Source organism: Amia ocellicauda, chromosome 10 (assembly GCF_036373705.1).
Source record: "Amia ocellicauda isolate fAmiCal2 chromosome 10, fAmiCal2.hap1, whole genome shotgun sequence".
Taxonomy (NCBI): domain Eukaryota; kingdom Metazoa; phylum Chordata; class Actinopteri; order Amiiformes; family Amiidae; genus Amia; species Amia ocellicauda.
In genome coordinates, this window is record NC_089859.1 from 22,411,384 (window position 1) to 22,427,576 (window position 16,193).

Here is a 16,193-nt window from a genome sequence, read left to right on the forward strand (position 1 = left end):
GGTTTTCTTCAGTTTATATTTCCCAGTGGCTGTGGTAAATTCCTATCATGACTCCGAGAAAAGCTGCCTTCCCTATAATTAGCAAAACTAACCCTACAATAGAAGAGCTTTTCGTGAATACAACCAAAAAAATAGCATAGAGTGTTATTGATTCTGAAACTCAAACCAAAAAGGCCTTGAGGCAACATAAAATAGGTTCTGTGCAGATGTAATACACTCCTGTTGTATATTGACTTGTGACAAGCTAATAACTCCACATGGATGACTTTAGAACGGAGTAAAGTGAGCTTTTTGCCATTCGATAATAAACAGTGCCAAAGCCATTCCAGATGAAGGTCAGAATGCGGGGGCTTGTTTACTCATTACTGGTAAGCATTAGACACATTCTGGTAAATAGCAAGAGAACCGAGGAATGTACATTGACATACTTATTGTGCTTTGAAGACAAGAGACCGACCAATAGTTGCAACTGTGATAAAAAAAAATACAAAAAATAAAAGCATCTGACAGTTATAAAGCTGTAATATGTTTAGTCTTACATCTTGTATACATCTAGATGACCAGAGCTTGTGATCTGCAAAGGACCTGCTAATACTGTCCAAGCGAGACTTCCAAGTCAGTGGTCGTCTGTCAAAAGCTGTATTTGTAGAGAAGAGGGTTCCCAACTCCCTGTGCTGGAGCAAAGCACAGCCCGTCCCTCCATGGTCCATCACTAGAGAGGAACCCCATTAGACTGTCAACTGGGTAAAACATTCCACTAATGCAGAATCTGTATGAGGAATATAGGCTGCAATCCTCTTCACAGGGATCGTACATCCCGTCCACACAATGCTTGTGACAGTGTGACACCACTGTTTGTTTTTCTGCTCTTTTTTTAGTTAGTTATACACACGTCTTACTTCACGAGATCTGGAAAGGTATGAAAGTTATCAGAAATGTTTCTTCTCTGACTCACGTGAAAGGGAATCCGCATGAAAGCCATTGTGCTGCACTGTAATAGTATATCTTACTTTTTGTGACATTTCATACCATCACTGTCTTCACCAATCTTCTATTATCCACGGAGATGTGTAACTTTTTCTTCCTGGCTTCCGAAAAATAAACTTCAATTTCAGTGAAAAGAAAAACCCACGTCCCCGGAGACCAGTCTTAAATATGGATGAGAAGGCCCTTTGCATTCAAAGTAGCCTGAAATGTCTGGGTGACAGGCTTAAATAGAACAATATCTGAGCGCAGTATATCTGATATGCTGCAGCGTTAATTTGTACATCTCAAGAACTGGAAATATGAGCTTGCTCTTCTAATGTGTTCGCTGACCACAATGGCCTTGACATATAGGTCTAGAAAGAGCGAGATAATAGACGGCAAAATAAAGAAGGTTTGAGTTATGAATATTTCGACAAGATACATGACAAGAGCGTGTCTATTACCAGGAAAGAGAGCACACTCGGATACAGGGTGTGGCTGTGACTTGGCCTGGACAATGGGACTTATAACATCTAGAACAAAAGGAGAAGGAAGCTCACGGGCCTCAGGAGTTCTACCAAAATCCCCAAGGAGGCACACAAGGTGTTTCTCCTTTCAGAAGTGAAACAGAAAGCATATGTTTGTACCTCTGTTTCCATGTCATTTTAACAGGTAACCATACTGTACTAGTTTTTGTTTTTGTTTCTGTTTTGTTTATCCTAAATTAAATTCTGTCCTTAAAGAAGATTTGGTCATTTGCCTATGAATTGAAGGGTCTTCTTGTTTTGCGTTTATGTGTATATATATAAACTGACCTGCTTAAATTGTGTACCTCACGAATTTTCTTATCGTTTTATCTCAATACCCCAGTTTTATTATGCAATAGAGTTCTCACTCATCCTGAATATCGCCACTCCCAGGGAAGCAAATAAGACTCTATTTGCATGACTACGATTCATTCCAGGTTTTTATAAGCTGCAGGCTCTCATACACATTACTGACAGAAGACAAGATAATAGAGCTTTAGTTCACAGAAAGATGTATGAAAATTTACTAAAAATAGGGTAACAACCTTGAAACATCCAGCAAAACTTAAATCACTATACAATGCTTCATACATGTGAGTTGCAAGTTCAGATCATTTTGCATTTTGTGAAACTGCATGCATTATATGGATTCTATGGACCTGGAATTGTGGAATTATTATCATCGGATTTTACACAATTTCCAACAGTGATGCTCATATTCCAGGAGGGAGCATACGGTACCTGCTGAAACACTAACAGGAATGGAAATTACATTTAAAAAATGTCTGCTGTATTCCTCATAGTGCTGTACACAGACATGCATCACACTGAAGAAGACAGGATATATTATAAAGTATATATTTTTTCCTATGGACTTTTTGAGTGCTTGGTGTTCAAGAGTTGGACATGTCTGAACATCCCTGACTGTCCGACCTTGTCAATGTGAGACCATTTAATCACATTTGGGACACATCTGGATATGAACTGCAACACCATTCACTGACGGACAATCTTTGGCCACTGCAAGCCCTTCTTGTATGAGTGATATAGGATGCATGAAATGTTTGGTCTAGTTTGGGCTAATTTGATCAGTGTTATGGCATTGTTTGAACAGCTACCATAGCATCACATGTACTGATGCTGAATTTAAGAAACTAGGTCTTATAGTTTTAAGATGATCCCTGGGAAAGATGCCTGGGTACAGGTGTTGTGTCATTACCATTCCACACTGGCTTAAGTTAATTACATGCTTTTGCAGGTACGATACATTAGTATTTGTCCATCATCAACACAAAGATGTGGTGTGTTATTAAAGCTTGTCAGAATGATTTGCTTTCTGTTAAGATTGTTTCTCAACAGAAAAGAAAAGAAACAATTGTTCATAAATTAGCAAGCAGTTGCTAAGCAAAATAAGAAATGGACTGAAAAATGCAATTTTACCACTAATTTCAAAGTCTGTCGAGATTCTGGCAGCGTTCCAGTCTTTTGGGAAAGCCAGAAGTCCATAATGATGGGTTAGCTTTCCAAATGCTTACTTCAACAACTGTCTGAATCATGACCTGTCAGTAAACTGAATCTGAACAGGCTTTCCCTAAAATCATTCTAGTTAATCCTGTTATATGGTATGACCATAAAAAAAACACATTTGTACATTTTAGGTAAACATGACTCATCCCATTTAGACTGTAGTTTTGAAATATTTATTTAGTAAAAAGCTCTTGAACGTTCAAAGATGATAAACATGTTTTTACCTAGTCAACAAAATATTTATATTAAAGGAAAAACTGGAATTTTCTTTGCTGTATCATTCCTGTTATTGATTTTGAAAAATAAAGTCATTATAAAGGAGACACTCCAATTGGCATTAGGATCATGCATACTAAATCATGGATTACCAAATAAACACAGAAATTCTTTGAGGATATTTGTTTTGTATATGATTTTTTTGGAAAGTGGATTTAAACTGCATGTGTGGGTATGCTGTGCAATACTTACATTATACCCAGCACTTGATATTTATTGTAGCATTTTAACTGTATATGCTAACCCTTCTATATTGTGTAGGATGTTTTATGTCACATCAAATCAACGTTCAATCACAATAACTGAACACTATTTAGTGTTTTTTTTTAATTATAAAAAGAATAAATGAATATTAACTATGCGAAGAAAACTAATTAATCAGGTGAAGGCACATGGAGAGATTACTTCCTTGAATTGTGCTCTATGAAAACTGAAAGAGAAATCCTGCCATCTAGTGGTTGGTATTGTACTCTCTGGTCATATTGAATTGAGTCTATTTCTTAGCATTTTTGTTATTTCAAAAACAATGTTAAAAAACAGGTAATGATGGGGCCCTTCCTTAGCATTTTATAATTGATTTTAATTGTTTATGATGAAGTTTCTACTATTACAGAAATTATAACACAACGCACTTTTGAGTTTCTTGTTTTAGGATTTTTTCAAATAAATGTAATATATTGCTTGAAATGAAAAAAACAACAACACAAAAGCAAACATCTCTTAGCGTGGATGACGTCATCTCTACGTGTTATTGTTCTCCTTTAACAAAGAAGGGGTCAAAGGTGACGTCTCTCGGCAACAGTCAACATCCCGTCTGCGCAGGTGCGGCGGAGTTGAAGTTCAGACATGTGCGAAAAGGTACGGACATTTATTTACAAATCCGCTCTATCAGCCGCTTCCCTCAATGGATCAATGTTTGGATCGTGCCAAGTAAAATTAAACAGTGCAGCTGTCATTTCTTCTAAGATATTTTACGGGTCTCCGTTTCTTTGTGACTTGTATTCATCCCACTTGACATAGACACACTCCGGATTAGCTGCTATGTACGACACTGTGAATGAGTTCAAGCCTGAAAGGTTACATATAATCAGTCGTTTTCTCCCCAGGCGATAGAAGATATATTAAAGAAACATGGAATTACTAGAGCCATCGATGTCAGCGAGCTTTATCTTGCTAAGAAGTAAGTAAAACCCCAATATATAACAGTATTATTACTATACCTACATTTGTGACCTGACAGCTACTCGGATCTCGTTTCGTCCAGAGCTCTCGCCAGTGTCGCTGATCTCTCGAGATTTCCCATGATGACGTACTTATGGCTTAATGACAATAAGGTAAATGTGAGAATTGCTATGTTTTTTTATAAATGTATTTATTTAGTGTAATGCTGCTCAGGTTGCTATTGAGGTCTGTGCCCAGGGTTATAATCCTCACTACAGCTATTTCCTCTGCATTTGTAGTGTGCTCTTCCCTCTATTAATACTGCATTGTAAAGTCTCATCACTATGGCTAATAATACTAGTAGTGTAATCACATCACAGTAGAAGTAAAACAATTAGACAATGGCATTTTGAATTGTTTCGGTGTCATGTAATTCAGAGGTTTAATAATTAATTTCATTGTGCAGATAAGGGAAGTTTGCTGCTTGAGACATAACTACCGATTGACTGAACTGTACCTCCACAATAATGACATCACCAGCATTACAGGTATTTTGTAATGCTTCTTTCAAGTTCCAGCAAAATTGTAGGCTTTTGTCAATGAATTGAAAGCTGTACATCACAAACCTACCATTAACATGAGCAACAAGATGAGGCTTCAAGTTTCAGATACCTTCCCTTCCTATCGAAAGCTACTAGCATTGAATAAAATGGTGCCATCTTGATTACACTTATTTTCTCATCTTGATGGATTTCTCATCTCAGATTGATATTATTTGCTTTTGTGATGCACGTTTTTGTTATTTTCATCATTTTGTAAAATAATTAGATAACTTTTGTATGGGATAGATGTCAATATGAAGTTTCCTTTCAGTGGAACGGTGCACAGGTTGGACTGGCTGTGTCTTGTTTTGTCAATTTCACCTCGTTTATTCTCTTCCCCAGGTTGTTTGAGACATCTGACATCCTTGCAGGTTCTGTTGCTTCACAACAACCAACTGAAGAAGCTTGGAGAGTCTGTCTCTGAGCTCCGAAGAATGCATTTCCTGAGGACTCTTAGTAAGAACTTCAAATTACCGTGCTAAAGAAGGTCAAAGCAAAACCAAGGCCTTTCTCTGTTCAGTGCAAAATTATTATCATGGTATTTGAAGTTAAATAGTTTAACATAGTGGATAATTTATGAGAAATTAGGTTTTGGTAACATCGGTTTCTATCTGCATTCTCAAGTGGTGACCCGTACAAACTGTATATTTTAACAGCGTTTATAATACACCACATATGTTTAGGTTCATGAAGCTGTATTTTACATGTAATTGCAGTAATTCAATTAATAACTGGGAGGTAACTAAGAATAAAACCAATTAGGGATCCAGTGATGGTTCAGTCTTTCGTCTCCATATGGGTGCAGTTGTAGTAGCAACCAAAGATTAGGTTTTATGTCCCAGTATGAAATCCACTCAATGGTTTCTGTCGTGAGAGTGCATGTCACTTGGGGACAGTGGTTTAAGATGAGTGTGATTATCTAAACACCAATAATAATGTGTTTGTGGTTTCAATTTGTGAAGAGAGGGATTCCTAACCAGAGTGTATTTTAATTTTAAAAAGTGCCTTGAAATCATAGAACATTTCTTGTTGCACTTTTCTATGTTAATATGTTCTTAGAAAATGTTGTTTTACTGTTTCTGATGTTCTTGGCTGTTAAACAGTAATAGTCTTCATGCAAGGTATCGGAAGTATGTTCAGCAAGCCATAAAGTTAATGTGATTCATTTATTCATTAAGTAAATGTAATGCCCCCCCACACACACTCTGTTTTCAGCTTTTTTCCTAAATCCATTTGCTCAAGATCCGGGTTATCGTCTGTATGTCATTCATTACTTACCATCAGTAACGCTACTTGACAGACGAGGTAAGTTTAAACAAATTCTATGTATAAGTATGAATATCTGTTGACAGTGCAACATAAAACATGAGTAAATGTAATTGAAACATATAACATACCTCTGAATGTTACATATATGTCAATGGCGCAGTTTATCTCTTGCCTCAAAACTCTGCAACATCTTAACACAACAGTTCAATAGCGGGAACATCTAACCAAGAACGTTTTAAACTGTTATGGGGGAAATTATATTTGGTTGTGAGGGTTAGCTTTCTTTCTGTTTCTGTTTGATATTGCAAAAGGGAAATTGGTTTAATATTTAATTAAAAGGCAGTCACCCTCCCCAAAATGAATCCCTTTAACTAGTTTATCTGCATACTTGTTCTTTGTAGAAATAAAGCAAGAAGACAGAAGAGCTGCGTTCAATCTGTTCAATCCTGAGAGAAACCTCGTCCTTCAGTCGCTGGCCTTTGGGAGACGGGCAGAAGCCACACCGATTGCCAAAACCAGCAGTAACACAAGAAAAAAAAGAGACCCTCACTCTTATGGTGGTGAGAGATTCTGTTTTGTAGGTCATTCTCAGATCGATATCAGTCTGGCTGCCAGTCATCAGTGACAATCAAAATTAATGGATCAATATAAAAATGACTATGTGAATTAAAGCGGCTCAAGGATACGGCTCAAAAAATGTGGTTATGTAAATCATTTAGAAAAAAAGTAAATTCAAAGTAACAATCTAATTATGCGAGTTAGGTTAGAGACTACAATAATTATTCAGTGAAACGTGTAACAGAAGATAATTTCTATCAAACTGAACCTCTCGTATATTTTCAGGTAGATACAGCTCAAGAAGACAGCAACATATGTAAGTACAATAACTGATGAATGTGTTAGCATCTGGAACAAAATGATATTTCTTTCTGAAACAGCTTTGTTCTTAAAGTATGTTTGCATCACCAAATATTAATAGCACATCGTTCTCACCTTCCTTGTGGTTGATACAGATAAGATATTTTTTTTTGTCGATGTAGATAAAACTAAAGGGACATGAAGTTAAAAATATGTGCCATGTTATACCAATTTGACAAAAAAAAAAGTTAAATCTGTCAATATCCACAGAAGCCCAACTGAAGGCCCTTGCGATTCTTCCAGTACGAGGTCTGTGCAGAGATCAGTGATGCAGTTCTCTTCAATGGACTGGGAAACAGTACCAACTTCACAACAGAGACACCTGGAAGATCAGCCTGGTCCACACCCTCGGATTATTACTGTTCAATTCAGATAGTTAAGAGTCAGTTTCCTGTAGTGCCATGCATGACCTTATGGAGATTTGCAATAAACAAGACACACACAATTGAAAATGCAATTTTCTTTAAACACAGTTAGTTGTTGGAGACGAGTATATAGTTAAAATGGTCTCCGATTGGACAGCAACGATCAGTCAGTAAGTGCATGACCATTGGTAATGTTTTGAACCCTATGAGATGGCAGCTTCTCACTTGTCACAACTGCACTGAGTTTACATTCAAATGAAAAGTCTCCGATCACATTTCACACATCTTACAGCTACTACAAATATAGATGCATGAATATCACATTGTGTATAAAGAATTAATGTAGAAGAATATATATTCAATATTACTCACTAAACACAGCAGTGAGATCCAAATATCTACGCATACAAAGTATTGAAATACATAAATAACAATTGACAATTAATATACCTCATAGTTTGAGCATTAATCCACTGTTTGATAATGTACAGCATATGGAAAACACACAAGATGTGATGTGAATAAGACATGTGAATCTTAACACAGATCATTTGGTAGGTGTTGACAAAACAACCTACTCCTTTAAGGTCACTTCTGTACCTATAATACGTTCAGTGCAATGATTTGAAAACTAAATGATAAAATATGAATCGGATGCATTTCCCTGCCTGCACCAACCGTGTGAATCAAGTGTTTTGTTGAATTTATGTTGTTTTCACATTTCTAACAGGCCGTGAATACTTTCAAACACTGAACGGTGCTTCTAAATGTTGTAGAATATACCCTCCTTTGCGACCAAAGCATTAAGACAAGTAGGGTCAGATTTATTCAAGGTTTTCAATAAAGAAAATAAGAACCTGGACAATATAGAGGGAGACACAAAGTGTTCTTTTGACAAACTAAGAAGAAAGAAATCTAGGTTTGTTTTTGTAGCATCAACCAGTTAACCACCTAAACTCTTGTTGCAGGCTAAACTGGTAAAATGCCTTGGATATCTTACACCTGCATTAGTTTACTATTGTATACTTACATATATAGACCTATATATAAAAAAAGTGTTTACAACGAAATCTGAAAGAACAATGTGTGGCTACTCTAGACTGGTCTATTTACAGCTACTATCTGACTGACAGACTTCCAGCACAGAAACGACCTTCCTCGGCACAACTCCGCTCCCTTCCCCACGCCGGACTGCGGACCACGTGTGCGTGGATTACAGTTCACAAGGGCGGTGTTCGTGAAGACTGAGGTCACTCTTCTGAGGTCTGAATCGAGTCGGACGCCGTGTGGTTCGACTGGCTGTCAGGGAAGGCTTCAGTCTGGGATTTCTCTTCTGTCGCATGCTCCGCAGTAACATCTTGCAGAGAGATCGAGGGCTCTTCTGTTGCTTTGCTGCCGTCAGCTGCAAGTAAAAATATATATATTCATTCATTCCAGCTTTAATTCCATATGTAGTAGAGAAATACAACCACTATAATAGGAAAAGGGTGAAACCACATCTTCAATACTCAATGAAAATGTACCGTTTGGTTTTTGCTGCTCTAGTTTCTCCTTGTGTTTCGACGATTCCGCCTCTTGTTTCTCTCTCTGTTCTTGTAGTTTCTTGCAAGCCTTTTTGTGTGTAAACCAGTGGGTTTTTTGACACGCTTGGCCACAGTAGATCACCTAGAAAAAATAATCATGGAGTTATCATCCGTCTCATTGGAAATTTTCATCCCTGGCCCTGGAGGCCCTCGAGGTCCCCTGGCGTTCATTCTGATCATCGGTTTGCTCAGGCGTACTCAACCCTTTCATGGGATCAGTTCCTCGATTCAAACTTTCTTTGAGCTTTTTCCATTCTTACAAGGCTGGATAGTGGACGGTGCGTCTTGAACTTACCTAACCCATTACAAACATTTTAGCTAGGGAACCACCCTCCACAACGAGTTCATGACACCGCATTGAAAATAGCAGAAAACACATCTAACACTAAACCCACATTATGAGGAGTTAAATTGGAAAGAAATCATAATGCAAAAAGCAGGGTTTGGCAACCCTGGTCCTGGAGTGCCTCAATCCTGCAGGTTGTGTAGGATCTTAATCATCAATCGCTAATTACATGGAACAAGTCATAATTCTGATCAAATACTAATCATTTAATTCAAGTCGAGAGAACGGACAGTTTGGACACTCACCATTTTGCAGACTGAGCACCTCTTGTCCGCGCCCTTCTCTCCACAGGTGGTGCAGAACTCTGCGTCCATGAAGCCGACCTGACCAGTGATGGCTTGGGTCAGCACAGAAAAAGCAGTCGGATCATTTCCCTGCGGAGATCAGTGGGATACTTTGACTGACTGAGCGCACCGCAAACTACAACAACAAACCTTTTGAGGAACAGCCTGTCCCGCCTTTCAAGAGCAGGAGAATTGGAGACAGATTAAGCCAAGAAGTGTATGACTGTGGTCCTCACTGCACATCCCCCAGTGTGTTTCTTGACGACATTCATTGTGCAGCTCTGGTTTTAGAAGTACAGAATCGCTGCGGTACAACAAGCAAGAGGCAATATAAAATGGTTGGCTCTCAAAGATGATAATATAATGCTTAAGATCCCTAAATGTAAACGAAAACCAATCAGGATTAGGATATTCTGTATTTAAATGTCTCCAAGTCAGGAAAACCCACATTTAAAACTGATCACTTAAGGGCAGTTTCTGTAAGACAGTTATAACTATATGCATAGTGGGAAATGTAGAAATATAAATACACAATTTCGAAGGCCTATCGTCAAATTCATAGATTTGCTGTCAACACAGCAAAGAAGTGCGACCTACAATCTCCACAGGAGCGATGCTTCGGACCAGCTGCTGTAGGAGTGTGGCGTCACAGTAGGGGAACTTCCTGATGCACTCTCGGATAAACTTCTCCTGGTATGAAGGAAACCCATCGCTCTCTCGCCCTTTCAATAGGCTGTACAGTACAATAAATATAGTCAATGTCAATGCACACTCAGGAGTAGAATATAGAGAAAGTCAATATTAAAAAATAAGTGAAGACGTAGGAAATGTGTGTACAATGAGTGTTATGAATTATGGATGTGATGAATACGTGGATACCTTTTTATGAGTCCATCCAGCTTGTCGTCCCGTTCCTTCAGGAAACTGATGCACTTCTGGAGGATGCAGCTGATGTAGTGCATCTTCATGGCCAGCACTTCGTTCATCTCCCGCTGCTTCACACACTTCTCGCAGATCAGGTCCATGACCTTGTAACATTTTCCCAGGGCCTCCACATCAGCCAGCAGAGGGTTCTCTTTCACCAGCATCACGATCTGAGGGAGTCAAACGGCAAACACGCCCAAGCCCGTTTAGTGTAAATGAGCCAGTTCACTAGATCTGTTTACCTCAGTGCAAGGAGAAGGAGGTCTCTTGGGCTCTCACCAAAAACAATCCCAGTTGATACTTTGCCTTTCCTGGACCTGATTTGATAATCATGCAGCATTTATTTTTGAATGTGAACGCTGCAGCTTACAGACATGTTTATTGATTTCCTTACCAAACATATCACCGCCATTTCAGCAAACATGTCTCACGGATGTACGGTAGGAGGAATTTCATTTTCCCTGTCAGTGTTAATTACTGTTACAACCTCCTTGTGATAACAGCTATGTAAACCAGCTGATCTAGCAGCATTGTCTGCATGGTGACATGGTTTACACCAGAGCTAAATTTAGCCCCCTGAGCTTTGTTTTTGGCTGGGATTTGTTGTGGGTTTTTATACGAAGGATGTACTTCAGAACTTCTTTAGAGCGGGCAGTATTCCAGGAATCTCACTCTGTGAATGTCAACCAAATGGAAACAACTGTGCAGTGGTAAACCAAATTAGCAAGGTTAAACTGAATTTAAATGGAGACAGTTAACTAGCAAACTTAAAATGGGCAACACCAAAATATCACCCCTAATCTCATCATAGCCAAACACTTCTATGGGCAATTATGAAGTGTTGAATTGTATCGGATGGGCATAGAAACTGCCCTACAAAAGAATCAAGTAGGCGTTTTCTACAAATCTTTGTCCGTGGTCTGCACTGATACACAGGAATTATTTTTGCACTTTTCTTATTGTAGTTCCTTTCAGGTGATCCGTAAACTGCCCAAATCAATGAAAACATTAATTTAGGAAAATATCATGCAGACTAACTGCAATCTAAAACACAAAAAAAGGACATCCATGGTGGATTAGGGATTTCACAGAAATCTAAGAATACGAATTGACCACCTATTGAAGAGCATATTTGAATATCATCCAATGCCCATAATATGACAAGGACTATATTTGTCAGGTTTGTGAAAATTTGACAGGGTTTGTTTCAGGTCTCACGTCTTGGACCAGACCTTCAAATTAAGCTTGAGTTTCCAAAGCTGGAAGGAATTCCCTCCGGAGTAACTAAGGGTAGGAATTTGTTTATTATAGTCACTAGTAACTTACAGCTACTCAACAAAACGGCTGTGAAAAGCCAACATAAATGGTTTTAATTTGAACAGCAAACAAACCTTGAGCGGTCACAATCTATAGCCTAGAGTGACCCATATAATAGTGACTTTTCTAGCGATGACGATTTACTACATGGCCGTGCATGGGATGAGAAAAGCAATGAGAGAATCCACCTGCGCATTTCCAAGGAACAATAAGAAAACCTGCATCAGCATGTATCCCAGCATGCAACACGGAACCTGAAGATGTCACCTGCAAAGGTCTTTAAAGTCAAGCGCATTAATTGTCACTGTGCACGAAGGCCTTACCTTCACCGGGTTGAGGTTTGTCGTCATGATGATCTTATGCAGGGGGCCGGCCAGCTTGGCGGGAAGCTTGGCCTCCTTCTCCAGACCTTGAGGCTTCGTATAATATTCCAGTCTTTCTCGGGAGAAGAAGTTGTTGATGACAGTCACACAGTCATGCTGGCCTGCAGGAAGGAGTTCATATGTCAAAGTGAGAAACATTATGGTATCTTTCCCCACAATGGGTTAAATCAGAATTGTGCTGGTTCACAATCTGATGAGTATTATAAATACTATGATTAATGACATCGCATTATGTGTAATCCATTTTTCGACTTTTATTTCTCAGTAGATGCTCTGCAATGTTGTTTCAAAGATTAGCAGCTTTCTGCAGGTCACAAACACTGAACGAACGGGGAAATGACATCCAGGCCACGATAAGAGACACTCCAGGCTGCAGGCCAACCTACCAACAAAGGCTGCCATCTGTGCAGCTGTTCGGCCGACCGAGTTCACGACGTCGGTCTCTGCTCCGGCTTCGAGCATCATCCAAGTGATGTCCGTCTTTCCTACAGTTTCACAGAGGAGGAATACACACACACAGTTAACAGTTGTATAATCAAATGATATACTGCTCACTGAAGGTAGGAGATATTCAGCTAATATCGGGGGACAAAACTAAAAGTATGTAAATTAATGTGAAAGCTTCCCTGCAGCTCTTCACCTCACAGCCCTTGGTCGAGGTCAAACCCCTACAGCATGGCTCGAGAGTGATGCTAGGATGACAGCACAGAGAACAGAAGGGCCTCCTTGCGGAGATACGTACCAGAGAGTCCGGCGAACATCAGGGCTGTGTAGCCATGCTCGTGCTGGTTGCAGTTCACATCTGCGCCGTGCTGAAGCAGCAGCTTGCACATGTCCGCCTTCCCCTTGTAGGCTGCGTGCATCAGTGGGGTCATCCCATACTATGAGAAGAAGCCAAAGCAGACAATGTGTATGGAGGAAAGACCCCTTCTGGTAAAACAAGACCTCAATTCAATCAATCCATGTTTATGTGGTATAATGCCATTCACCAAGCTGGCACAAATAGATTTCAAGGACTTTATTAATGCTAGGAGTGCATGTGCTTTCGTTTGACTGTTTTACCTTGTACATGCAGCTGCCCCCTCCAATGTATTTATTAACAGCATCCAACACTTCATAACTGTTGGACAACTTTTGCTTTTTGACAACAAACATCAAAGCTGCTTTCCAGGTATATGGAAATCTGTTTTATTAAAAAATAAATTTTTACTCATATTGCAGGTATAAAGCAGGGATTCCCAAACCGGTACTGGAGGACCCTGCTGGTTATTGGTCCAGCTGAGCTCTAATTTATATAATCAATCCCTATATTGCATTGTAGGCCGCAATCTACAGATTCCTCCTGCTGCCACGTTCGACAGGTCCTCGCCAAGCTCAAATGGCCATCTCTTTCCTGCATACAACTTACAATATTTTCCTAAATGTAACATGCTTGGAGTCTAAATAACAAAAGGACACTTACCAATATGAATATTCATACAATTCCTCAATGAAAATAAAGCCTTCAATTATTCTTTATTATTATGATAAGGTGGTTAAATAAATTAAGCCTAAAGTGGTTCACACTTCTCTTTTAACGCTAAAGTTTTTGCAATTCATAAAGCATACAATATCAGTTTTGGTTTTCCCCTTTCCTGACCACACATTTTTTGCTTGTTTCTACCAATTATATTAGCCTGGATGAAAGCAGACAGTTTTCTAAATAATATTTCGACATAATAATCATGTCAATTAATCCTATAAAATTTCCTAACAATAAAGGAACAATAAAATACTTTAGACTACACACCCATTGTGGCATTGGAATAATTATTCTAAAATAAATGAAAGAACACAAAACACCAGGCCAAGAACAGAGAACAAATGCAAACATAACCGCTAAACATCTGATTTTGACAGATGAGGAACGATCGCCCAGTGCTGTCCTGAACAGATATCCTTGTGCTTCACAGATGCACCTGGAGCGATCAGTACATCTAGTGGCACATTGCGGTTATTACCATTCTTTAAGTATATTATCCTGGCCCTTAAAGTCCCTGCCATATGTCTCAGAAGAGAAAGAAGGAAAAACAAATGGGACAAATGACCATAAAGCGTAGACATCCAGACATACAATATAGCGGACACCTACTTGTTCTGTTAGTAAAATAAACTAACTTACTGTGGCTTTGTGTTGTCTAATGGATTTTTTTTTTCTCAAACAACACTTTCTGAACTATAAGACGAGCCTACATCCCCATTAGAAGCCTTACTATCTATACTTTCAAAATTGTACGATTTTGTTTCTTTGCACAAGTTTCTTGCCCTGAGTTTAGATTGTGTAACTGATGCTTCAGATCCTATGCAGACACACCTTTCAACTTTGGATCCGAGATATCTGTGGGCAACAGAGCTCTCATCACCCAGCATCGTCTCCGTTCTTACCTCATCCAAACAGTTGACTCGGACATCTTTGCAGCCCAGCAGCCTCGAAGCCTCCTGGACATTACCTGCACCACACAGCAAAAGCATGGCACACATTTAGAAAGTTTCCAAAACAAACTATGCAATAATATGAGTGCATTGTTTCATTATTATTAGTGTTGTTGTTGCTGTCAAACTGATACATTATGTTGTAATTTCAAATGTTTCTTCAAAGCTCTGCTCATTCGGGCAAAGTTTTATGGTATTGAAGCCCAATGAAATTGATATTCAGAAGAGTCTGGTTTCACACTCGGGCTGTGCTGTACATCTCTGGCTTCTCTTTACATGTTAAAGCAATTCTGATTTAAAAGCTGCTATGAAATATTACTATATACAGTAGAAGGAGCTTTCCTTACATTATGATCAAAGTTATCCATGTGACAATATCTGCAATAGTATGCTTCCAACAAATTGAATCTCGAAATCAATACTGAAAACATCCGTCAGAAAAACACATATTACCTCAACTAGCCACAGATGAGAAGGGTCGTATGGGACAAGAAGTGCAATCTCATATTTGGCACATACATATGCAATTTTTATTTCACCACTGCATCAGTGCATTAAAGCAGTTTCGTTTCCCATGATGCATTTGCAACACCTTTAAAAAGTGAATACAGTATTGGGGGAAATAAAGCAGCCTGCAGTCATCCACAGCACACATCAGCGACATTATAATGACGCATTTCCGCAGGAGACGCGTGTACCGGTAGAGAGCGATACGTCAATTTAGACACAAAACACACCGGATCAATGGCTTCAAACCACGCCACGTCTGAGTGCTATAATACATCAATATATACAATACAAAATATAATTTCCAAACTGTTACACAGCGTCACACGACATCCATCCCGGCCTAAGCAGAGAGAGGCGCAGCACTTTCCCTACAAATCTGTCTCAGGCCCCACTGACCCCTGTCCCTCACGGCACACACCCGTCCTGAGACGCCGGCCACCGCGCTTGAGACTTTACACTAAGAGTAGCAGCAGCGGAGGCAGAACAGGGACACGTTTACCTGCCGCGATCACCTGCAACAACTCCTTCTCCGCCTCGGACACATCCCCCTTCCCCGGAGAAGCCATGCTTTCAAGACCAGCTGTGCCCCAATGCGCGATATTGAGTCCTCGCCGCGGTTAATGATTCAGATGTCTTTGGGGTGGGGGGGCAGCATAGCATCAACGACGCTGTTTCCTGCGCAGATCAATCTGTCTCCGTCCGCCGCCGGCGCAAGTCCGACGAGTTGTAACACTGTAGCGGGTCCTGCCTTCCGTCGGCCTGT

The 16,193-nt window shown here is 39.5% G+C and overlaps 2 protein-coding genes across 3 annotated transcripts; one reads left to right on the forward strand and one right to left on the reverse strand.

Moving 5' to 3' along the window:
• The first annotated feature begins 4,078 nt into the window (after positions 1-4,078).
• On the forward strand, positions 4,079-7,691 carry lrrc72 (leucine rich repeat containing 72). Of its 2 annotated transcripts, XM_066715550.1 has the most exons (9): positions 4,080-4,154; positions 4,403-4,476; positions 4,561-4,630; positions 4,924-5,005; positions 5,402-5,515; positions 6,275-6,364; positions 6,730-6,888; positions 7,172-7,202; positions 7,457-7,691. In XM_066715550.1, exons 1-9 carry the CDS (start codon positions 4,143-4,145, stop codon positions 7,620-7,622), a joined length of 798 nt encoding a protein of 265 aa, XP_066571647.1. In that variant the 5' UTR covers positions 4,080-4,142; the 3' UTR covers positions 7,623-7,691. The 2 variants fall into 2 exon arrangements, with proteins under 2 accessions (XP_066571648.1, XP_066571647.1); XM_066715551.1 differs by lacking the exon at positions 6,275-6,364 and having other exon boundaries at positions 4,079-4,154.
• ankmy2a (ankyrin repeat and MYND domain containing 2a) lies at positions 7,692-16,153 on the reverse strand. The gene is made up of 10 exons (XM_066715548.1): positions 15,930-16,153; positions 14,873-14,937; positions 13,191-13,329; positions 12,835-12,933; positions 12,389-12,549; positions 10,704-10,918; positions 10,422-10,557; positions 9,786-9,914; positions 9,135-9,276; positions 7,692-9,013 (listed from the first exon to the last, which is right to left on the reverse strand). The coding sequence occupies exons 1-10, from the start codon at positions 15,994-15,996 to the stop codon at positions 8,862-8,864; spliced, it is 1,305 nt and encodes a 434-aa protein (XP_066571645.1). The 5' UTR covers positions 15,997-16,153; the 3' UTR covers positions 7,692-8,861.
• Between the last annotated feature and the right edge of the window lie 40 nt (positions 16,154-16,193).

What these genes read in the sequence shown, in the direction of transcription:
- lrrc72 (XM_066715550.1), top strand. An exon ending in GAGCTTTATCTTGCTAAGAA is followed by an intron (nt 4,477 to 4,560) that starts GTAAGTAAAACC and finishes CGTTTCGTCCAG; the next exon opens with AGCTCTCGCCAGTGTCGCTG. An exon ending in TGACATCACCAGCATTACAG is followed by an intron (nt 5,006 to 5,401) that starts GTATTTTGTAAT and finishes TCTCTTCCCCAG; the next exon opens with GTTGTTTGAGACATCTGACA.
- ankmy2a (XM_066715548.1), bottom strand. Translation starts at nt 15,996, where the DNA reads ATGGCTTCTCCGGGGAAGGGGGATGTGTCCGAGGCGGAGAAGGAGTTG. An exon ending in GAGTCAACTGTTTGGATGAG is followed by an intron (nt 13,330 to 14,872) that starts GTAAGAACGGAG and finishes TTCTTCTCATAG; the next exon opens with TATGGGATGACCCCACTGAT. An exon ending in CAAACCTCAACCCGGTGAAG is followed by an intron (nt 10,919 to 12,388) that starts GTAAGGCCTTCG and finishes TGACTCCCTCAG; the next exon opens with ATCGTGATGCTGGTGAAAGA.